Source organism: Cyprinodon variegatus, unplaced genomic scaffold, assembly GCF_000732505.1.
Source record: "Cyprinodon variegatus isolate N-32 unplaced genomic scaffold, C_variegatus-1.0 Scaffold215, whole genome shotgun sequence".
NCBI classification, from domain to species: Eukaryota; Metazoa; Chordata; class Actinopteri; order Cyprinodontiformes; family Cyprinodontidae; genus Cyprinodon; species Cyprinodon variegatus.
In genome coordinates, this window is record NW_015150668.1 from 1,090,503 (window position 1) to 1,100,673 (window position 10,171).

Consider the following 10,171-nt stretch of genomic DNA (forward strand, 5'->3'; position numbering starts at 1 on the left):
TCTCTCCATTTTTAAATTTTTTTTTACATTTTGGTAAACTTTGAAGGTTAAATTCACTTAAAATAATATAAACAACCAAGTGTAGGATACATTTAGACTGGCTTTGTGAAACAGGTGTATCCTATTGGTGTTGATGAACAAGCCCAGGCAAGACCCGACTTTGTAGTCAGTAGGTGGGTTCAAAACACTTGCGTTTCTCTCGCTCGTTTTATTTTTTTTTACTTAGTAACTAAACCAAACATTGAAAATATATTGCAGTAAAAGTATGGAAATAAGTTTGTAAATGTAGTGAAGTAAAAGTTCTCAAAAAAATGTATACTCTTGGAAAGTATAAAGTACTCCAAAATATACTTAAGTACAGTAGTGAAGTATTTTTACTTCGTTACTATACAACACTGCAGAATAATTGATGTTAGATGGGAACCTATGTCTGAGAGTTAGCATTTAGCAATCCAGATGTTCTGTGAATGCTTTGGAGGTTTGTTTAAGAAGATTAAATAACAAATGGTACCAAGAAGACTGTTGGGCACAAGGAGAGCTTGAATTAGAAAAGCAGCCAAAGAAACCAAGGGTAACTTTGGAGGAGATGCAGAGATCCACAGCTCGGTGAAACCTTGGCCGATTCTGAATTCACTAGTACGCGAGTACGGACTCGTGTTCTGGCAAAGTATGTTCTTGAGAAGAACGCGGGGAAGTGTGGACTTGGGGAGAACGGGAGCATGCAGCATAAATCTGGGTCAATTGGAACAGAAGCGTACTGGTGACGTCACCACACGCTCGGCTCGTCTGGAGCTGCTTTTCACCTCCTGCTATCACGTTACAGCTGTCATTGGAGAATGCACAAGTCTGCTCTGAGGCATACTCCATAAAGGGGGAGGGGCGAGAACAATATCTGGGGACTTTATCTGTTCTCTGGCTTGTGTTCTTGAGAACTGGAACAGTACTACGGCTGAGGCCAATGACATTTCACGAGCACATGAGAACGATCAAGTACTCATATTGCTTGTCTTCATCTGCTTCTGGAGACTTGATTGTATGTTGACCTTTTCGTCAAGACGGAAATGGTTAAAATCCACCTGGAGCTGGAATGTTAGGATCACCAAAATGGGCTAGAAAGCCCATAGCAAGGTTGACGGTCATCGACACTGTCCATCCAGTCTGGCCTTGCTTGAACTATTTTCCTAAATGTACAGATGTTGTTCTTTGTAGTGCTAATGGAAAATAAAGCTTAAAAAAAGCAGGGTTTAATACTCTGTGTTTGAGTTTCTTTACGTCGGCCCTGGTAGCAAAACCTTCATCTCAACACATCAGATCTGATTGTACTTTATACTGTTAATGTATTCCCATGGCAGGTCTGCTTATCTGGTTCATTATGAGATAAAAACATTGTTGTCATGGTGATCCTGAGGTCAGTCCATAGTGGAAACCCTTTTTATTGTTTAATAAGCCTATTTAAAGAGAATTCGGTTTAGTTTAGCTAGAAAACTGCTACATGTATATTGTGAGGTGGACTGAACCAACTTGCATGAAAAGGTGGGACCAAGATTTTCTAATTCTTTATAATCAAGATAAAAGTGGAGGCAAATAAGGCAAGTGTCTATGTCTGGTTTACTGTAGATGGGTTTGTGTGGAGGGGGCATTTCAAACCTTAAATCATAAAATTCTTCAACCATATTTACCATGGTTTATTGCATTGACAGTCTAATACAAATGTTGAAGTTCACAGCTGTTGGGTTAGAAAATGAGAGAAGTTTGATGGGTCTAAACAAGCCTCTGTATTCAGCTCATGCCCACACTGACAGTGATTAGAAACGACAGCTCTAACAGTCCACCAGGTTGACTTTTTAACACACACACATATATATGCAGACATGCATGCTCTGCTCGGACCAAAAGCCGCTGCAGCTGCTGCAGGCAGCCTTTGCTCTCCTTTAATGGCATTACTTTGGATCAGAGATCAATGCAGCTTGTAGATGATGAATGCTATAGACCCTCGTTTCTTTGCATTGTTTCACATCCCAAAGGTTTATTTACCATCAGACATCTTTGTTTAGGAGGGAGGGCCTCGCCCTGCAGGGAGCTGACCTTTATCCTCAGTGAAAACTGTTCCTTAAGGGACACGGCTGCCATTTATCACAGGTCCAACAGCGATCCAGTCGTTACGAAACTGATCCGCCACACGGACGTGATCTCCTAAACATCTCGTTTACTTCATCTGAGCCTCTGGCATCGCGGTAGGCCCAAAGTCAAACAGTTAATTCAGCTTATTGGGAAATAACAGCTGGATTTATCCAAACACGACCCCTCGAAGTGATCCAGGATGTTGCCTTTGACCGCTGGAGCGCAGCGTGTCGTATTTATCAAGGAAGGATTTATGTTGATGAAAGTGGATTAGACTGCAATGGTGAGGCAATAGCAGATAATACACTCAATATGTTTGTGTGGGAAGTGTGGACGACATTGAGCAGAGTGCTTCAGCTCAGTTTGACCTCGTTTAAAAACATAATTACACAAACTGATTGAGGAACAACAGCTTGGAGAGTAAAACCTTTCTGCCACTTCATGCCTCATTCAGACAGAGTCCTGTGTAAAAGATCTGGAGTCATCCAATGTTATTTCAATCATACAGTTTACTTTTTTATTGTTTTTTAAGTAGCATGGATCAGGTTTCACTGTTTGTGAGGTTTTTAGCTAATCATGTCAGCACTTTTTGCAGCATAGGAGTAAAAACAATAATTAAAGTTTGGTTTCAGGTGAAGTTTATTGGTCTAAAAGGTGTGAAAATTTGGACAGTAGGAGGCAAAGGAACATTTTTGGTCTGTTTTTACAGACTGGATTGTTCAGAAGACCTCAAATTGGAATTTACACTGGATTAATGATCCTTAGATCTTAGAAATAAGTCAAGATTTCTTAAAGTAAGTGTATTTACCCTTGATTTTAATTGGTAAATGAGATAGTTTGCCAATGGAATGAGTACTTTTACTCCTGATATATATGCACTTGAAATGGGACAATGCAATTGTGTTTTCTTACTTTAAATCTAAATTGTCTTGTTCCATTGGCAAAATGTCTCTTTTATCTCCTCAATTCAAGAACAAATGCACTTATGTTAAGAAAAAATGACTTATCGAGATTTCAATTTTTTTCCAGTGTAAAGATTCAAGTCTTGGTTTGAGACCAAATGTTAGCCAGTTTTATGTGGTGTTCTGTTATTTAAGATTTTACAGCTGAAAAAACCAGACTTCAGTTTGAGCATCTTCAAAATGCCCAGAACAAAACCAGACAGAGCGTAATATTTTAAAGGTTGGACATTTTCACTGCAAAAAATGTAAATCTAAATTACACATTTTTTCTTAAAATAAGTGTTTTTTCTTGAATTGAGGAGTTAAGTGAGACCCTTTTCCAATGGAACAAGAAAATTTACATTTAAAGTAAGAGAAAATAATTGTATCGTCTTACTTCAACTGAGTATTATCTAATTATGTAATCTCAAGAATTTATAAAAAACGAATTCCATTGGCAAATCATTCCGTAAAAGTTTAAAAACAATCCACTGGACTTGGTTTCCAAGGTTTGAAGACGTTTCGCTTCACCTCCAGGAAGCTTTCTCAATTCAAATGTCTGGAGATTGAGGCTTTATATAGACAAAGCCTTGTATTGCTTGGAAACATGCAAATTGAAACTGACGAGCAGGTCATTTGGTTCCATTGTTAGCCTGTAATATCTGAAACCTGTCTATGATGTTTTTAAACTTTTACAGAATGACTATGACCTGGATGATTGAGAATCTTCATTAGCATATTGGCAAATATTCTTATTTACCAACTAAAATTAAGGGTCAATACTCTTCATTTAAGAATTTTTTTCTTATATCTAGATCATTTTTGCAGTGAATTTGTATGAATCCTAAAGGGAAAGAAACTATGATAGAAAATGGTGGATTCCTTTACAGCCAGGCATACCCTTTACTATTTTTTGCCCTTTTTGGGCCGATTCTCCAGTCCTGCACAAATTTTTAGATCGTGCTATCTTTCAGCCGCATCGTGCTTCCAGCATTGTGTAATATACGAGGGGCCATTAGGCTCCCACTACCACCTCACGATCAGGAATCATGAGGTCGGGTGAAAATCAAACATGTCTGAAATTCAGTCGGCCATCGTAAGGTCGCATCAGAGTGTCGGGCCGCACAGTGTGAGAGCAAATATCGTTAGCTGGGAACTTTTAAACCCTGCGGTTTCATCGTACAGTTTCAGCTGCGGCTGTGTGCAACGATTGAAAATATTGAACAGTGTATACCCTGCTTAAGAACTTTCTAGCCATCTCACACATCCTTTCCTTGTTTTTTTTTCTCCTCCAACATCAGGCAGCCCAGGAAGAACCCCAGCACCGTCTCTCAGGATTCCTGGGACAAGGCGTACCCACCAGGAGACGTCTTCCAAACCGCCAAGGACAACCCCAGGTACTCCAGCTACCAAGGCTCCCGGAACGGCTATCCTGGCAGCAGCGGCGGAGGAGGAGTTAATGCCAGAGTCCTCCTGGAGGCTCAGGAGCTGTTGAGGCAGGAGCAGAGGCGCAGGGAGCAGGAAGCCAAAGGAAAAAGGATGCAGGAGAGCAGTGGGAACAGCGGGTATGAGGGGTACATCCCCCGCCTGAAGGAGCCGGGGTCCCCAAAGGGCCCGTACCGACACGACGTCCCGCCTTCACCATCACAGTTGGCTCGGCTGAACAGGCTGGGGTCAGAAAAGGGACGACTGTTTTATTCCTGAGGAAATTAGCAGGCTGAAGACTGAGGTTTCAAATCTGAACACAGACTCTTTAGAGGTCTTATAGCTTAGCGACGATCTTAACGGTATGTGGGTGTTTGATGACCTGTACCAATTATCAGTCACCCTCCTACAACCTCGAGACGCCCGGTGCCTTCTCCACCCTCGTCCAGGACTCTGACTCAGAGACCCGGTGCTGTGACGGACCGACAATCAGGCGAAGGAGTGGGTTCTTCTCTGAACCCACGGTGAGGCGGAGGTTTACAAGTGACGTTCCAGTGACTCGACCCACCTGGCATCTTTTCGGTGTAGCACGGCCTTTTCAGAGAGCCGACGCCGTTTCTCCCTCTGAAGGAGAGAAAATGAGGCAACATGGAAAGAAAAAGCAGGCCACAGAGTGTGTGTGTGTTATTAATAAAAACCCTCCTCATAAATGATTCATATCGTGTGTTATCTCCTTGGAGGAGAGTCAGGCAGAGAGGGTAGGCCTCTGTGATCCTCTGCCTGGCCCCTCTGCACGGCGCTGGGCTCCCCTCACCCGCCTCCCTGCCTGTCTGTCTGGAGCTCCATCTTCTCCTTTCATTCTTTCTCTCTCTGTTCATTACGCTCCTTTTCTTCTACCTCAACACCTCCATATTCCTCCCCCTCCCCTCTCGCTCACATCCACCACCTCCCTCCCTCCGCCTCTCTGTCGTCTCCCGAGTCGGGGCTCTGCACTGAATTTTTCATCAGAAGCCACCTGCTGCCTACCAGAGCCAAAGAACGCTGCTACTGGAGGCTCCGACGGAGGGCCGGGCTCCTGACATGACGAGCCGAATAAAAGCAGGAATAGAGGAGGCAAGATAAAGATCGGCGGGGAGACAATGTGTCTCTCTGTGTGAAATTAGCAGCAGCTCTTTATGCTGTTTTTATAACAAAAGGCAAAATTGTCCTCTGGAGTTAATTGCTTCAAACTGCCATAATTGCTTTTTATGGGGTTTTTCTACCTTTTTTAGCATTTAGCAGAGACTCTGCAGTGCAGCTTTTTGAAATCGAGGCAGCAGGTGGGGGGTGGTTTTTAAAAAAAACAGCAGTCGATAAATGAAGCCATTGCTGCTGGATTACAATAAGCAAGCTGAGAAACAGTGGGGGGGGGAGAAAAAAGTTTTTTTGTTTTTTTTTCATGCAGATGTTTTTGTGACATCAAGTTGGGAGTTTGCTTCCTTACCAGCAACAATGGAGGTTAATGTGGTCATGTTTGTAGCGAACACAGCACTGAAAAGAAAGGAACAAGTATGTTACAGATCATTCTTTCATTTGACAAAGCTGAAGCTTAAATAAAAAATGCAGTTTTTATTTTATCTGGGAAGAAAAGCTGCTCAAACCGTGCAAAAAGAGAGAAATAAATTTTTTTTGTTGTATTGTGGTATATCCTTAGAAGAAAAATATTCTAACCATTTTTCCATTTATCTTTTCAATTCATAAATTAATGATATGCCAAATTTTTCAAATAAAAATTGTCCCTCCCTCTCCTGAGAAGAACTCATCTGACAACACGAAGTAGACTAAATATCAATGCAATAATACAAAACCTCCTCTTACGGTATTTAAAAAAAAAAAAAAAAAAAAACTCCAGTAGCTCACAGTGAGAGACGTTATCCATAAATGGTTTCACCTCTTTCGGCTCCAAAAACCAAACCGAAAGTTCTGGAGTTATCTAGTCTGAGACTGGACTCATTTTCAATTAAAATTCATTAGGATGATCTTAAACTGGTCGTTAATGCTCGTAATCCTTCAAATGTGTTTGAATTAAAACTATTCTGCAAAGTAGAGTGGGACAAAATTCCTCCACAGTGACGTAAAATAAGCTGCAACACCGAGGGAGAAAAACTGGGTCATTAGGTTGAGAAAAAAAAAAAGTCTTCAAAGTCAAATCAAGTCCTGCAAAGACGTTTTATTTATGGCCACGCAAATTCAAATCTGAGAAAAATAAACAAACACATAAAAAAAATGCAGAAAAAAGCTGGGGTTTGATGCGCCATATTAAGTCCTGCTGGAGTTTGATATAACTTGGTCAAAATGTTTTCAAAAAGTTATTTTATTTATAATAAAATGCTTTAATAAGAGAGGCTTTTTTCTCATTTGTATAGTTTTTTGGATTTTGTAATAAATAAAAATTCCTGCATGAATCATTTTATAACTTTCCCATCTTTAGTGTGTTTATCTGAAAAAAGTAAAGCCACCTATTTGAGGAAAATATATGAAACAACCCGGTTGCATGAATGCGTTTACCTGTGGCTACTTTGTTAAAACACCTTCTGGACTCCTTTAAGTTTGAATCATAAACATAACTAAAACTAAAAGCTATCATCAGATTATATAAATCCTTTTTTAATGCCGCTCCTGAGGAATCTGCATGTTTTCATGCAATAAATCCTTATTTATAGACAATTTATAGATTGTCCTATAATAAATAGCTACAGAAGATGCATAAAATGTAGAGGAGGTTTTAAAACTGAACCTTTATCTTGATAAAATGCTGACAGGAATAATGCAGGAATTGCATTATTCCATTATTTTTTCTGGAGCAGAGTTAAACATGTTTTAGATCGCTCTCTCCTGCACCTGATTCAGAGTATCGCATGACTTCATTAGTCAACGAGTGCTGTGGTAAACCTGTAAACCTGCATGAAAACATGCAGATTCCTCAGGAGCAGGATAAAAAAAAAAAACGGTCTAGAGTGACAGATGAGGGTAGCATCATGATATGGGCCTTCTTTTTTTTTAGGAGTAGGTAAGGTTTTGTGTAGATGAATGATATTATAAATACCTCTTAATATTCACAAAAACGTCAGATACCTGCTAAAAAGTTGGAGCTTTGTTAGCATCATTGCAAGTCCAGCCACACATCCAACTCAACTAAAAACTGAACTCTTAGGGAACATGAATGTTTTAGAGCAAAGAGCAAGATCTGAAGACTTCCTGTACAATGAGAGATTTTGATTTTTATAGTAGTTGAATAGAGCTTAGTTAAAACGTCTGATGCTGACAGACCAAAAATCAAAAATAAAGAAAGCTTAAACTAAACCAGAAGGGGCTTTAGTAGCGACTAAGCACACTCCTGCATCCAGGTTGTTGCAGCTTTTTATTTCTAAACTCATAGTATTGTCATCTAAATTCTAGACTTAGTTTCAAACCTGGAGTTTTTTTTTATTTTACGGCACTAGTGGTTTGTGTTTATGGACAGTAGGCTGACAGGAAAAGGGGGTATGAGAGAGGGGGAGAGGCAAAGGACCACAGACTGGAGTCAAACCCGGATCGCCCACTTCGAGGACTAAGGCCTCCGTACATGAGTCGTGCACACTAACCACTGCGCCCAGAAATAAACAAAGCTGAACAAAACTGGAGAGGAGAAGCTGGTGTCTATGAAGCACATTTAGATGATTTAATGTTTCTGATAAGGATTGGTCTGAGGCTGGATGGTCTGGCTTCATATAGTGCTGTGAGGACCACATGTTGCATAGAATCCTGTTTGTTAGCATTGGTACAACCTTGAATGAATGTAATAAAAAGCCTAGTTCTGGTGGGAATTTTATTATTATTCCAGTAATCCTGGACTGTACTGATTGGCATGTTTTGTGCTCCAGGACAAAAGGAATAATTTGATTTCCGATATTGATGTTACATACTGTTAAACTGTCTATAATAAGCCGTTAGACCGTCCAACTGTTAGGTTGGTGACATTTTATCCTCCAAAGAGCAATGCAGACGACCCAGATGGAGGTCCAAGTGCAGGACAAATAAACCCATCTGAGGTAAGCTGCACAAACTGTTTTCTGAAAAGATGAGTGCGTGAAAAATTCAGATTGTTTTCTACTACAGTTAACTCTCTGGACTGAAATGAGTGTTTAGTTTCACCTGAGGAGAGTTTTCAAAGAAAGAGATTGTCTTCTGTGAGGTTTCATTTTAACCCCACATTTAAACCAAGACACCAGTAACTGTGAGCATAAGAAACGGGAAGTATTACCGGATCTCTGATGTCTAAAAGTGCCTGAAGAATATCTGAACATTTCACACCAAGAGGGACACGACGAGTCCTTTCTAAAAAACCAGTTCTGGTTTAACACCTATTCTTGGGCATCGCCAACAATGTGTGTTTCTATCCTGTTTATCATCAGCCATGTTGTTTGTGTTAAAGAAGCAAAACTGAAATGGACAATAATAGAAGCTTATGTGCAATTGTTTTGTTTCCTGAAATCTTTTACATGATATTTGGAGAAATGTAAACACTTTTTTCTGTTCGTATGAAGTTAAGAATAAAGCAGAAAGTGGTTCCTGTTTGCAGCACCGCCTCTGTTCTGTTTGTTTTATTCATTTCCTCATTGAACTGAGCCTGGATCAGTTGAGTCCACAGAAGGAGGATCATCCAGTCACACCTCAAGGATGTCTGACTGATGTGATGAAATCATTGTTTCCTGATGTTGGACCAGAGGATGTTTCACACGTTTAGCTGCTTTGTAAAAAAAACGAGCGTTTCCCTTTAAAATGTGTCTCTTTCCGTAAATACCGTCATGCTTCCTGTTATTAAGTTGGACCTCATTGTTCACAGGGGACCCGTTGAGCTGCTACTGTTTTTGTTTTGAGGGTTAAAGGTCAAACACAATTAAGGCTCCTCCAGTCGGCCTCCCGGGTGTTTTGGGAATAATGAAGAAAAGCAGGAATATTACTCGCACATGAAGAATTTACTTCTTTTACACAGAAATGTTGCAGATAAAATAATAAAAAAAAAAACATAACCTGATTAAATACAGAAAGCTGCATTTTAATGTTCATTTAGATTGTTTTCCACCATGTAGGAAGCTGTCTAACTGATGAACTCCTTCAATAACCGACCGCTACATCCTAGGTGCACAAAGAAGCGTTATCATAGATGCCTCCTCTCACCTGCTGTTAGACGTTAAAACCATCATTGTTCCTCATTCTGTTTACATTACTGCTGTTATTCAATGTTTTTTTTTTTTTTTGTAGTTTTTAATCATTAATATATGCGCATGTTAAGTTTTCTAGTTTTCTGCCTAAAAAGAACTTTTCAAGCCTGACCATGACCTGGATGACTGAGAATCTTCACAGATATACATGCATGTTGTTACTGCTGTGGCTCAGGAGCAGCAACTAAAAGAACAGCAGATGACTCAGCAATCAATAACATTTCATTTTTCTGTCCTTACAATGAAAATGCATGAAAAGGACAGGAGCTCGGTATATAGAAGCAGCTCTGCAGCAGGAACCAAACCTGCATCTGGATCAAAGCTCTCTGGAGCACAAACTGATTCGACTTGAACTGAGACTCACAGAATAAAAGAACTTTCCAAAATGAGTCTTTCATATTTTTCTTGCATTCTTTAAACTAATAATCAACAGAACAATCA

General features: G+C 40.0%; 1 protein-coding gene across 1 annotated transcript in view; it reads left to right on the top strand.

Annotated features, from left to right (window-relative positions):
* Positions 1–5,813, top strand: part of pard3 (par-3 family cell polarity regulator) — a 337,809-nt gene extending 331,996 nt beyond the window's left edge. Inside the window, exon 25 of the mRNA XM_015380465.1 lies at positions 4,364–5,813. Within this exon, the coding sequence (XP_015235951.1) occupies positions 4,364–4,766 (403 nt within the window). The 3' untranslated portion in view covers positions 4,767–5,813. The remainder of the gene's footprint in view (positions 1–4,363) is intronic.
* Positions 5,814–10,171: the final 4,358 nt, after the last annotated feature.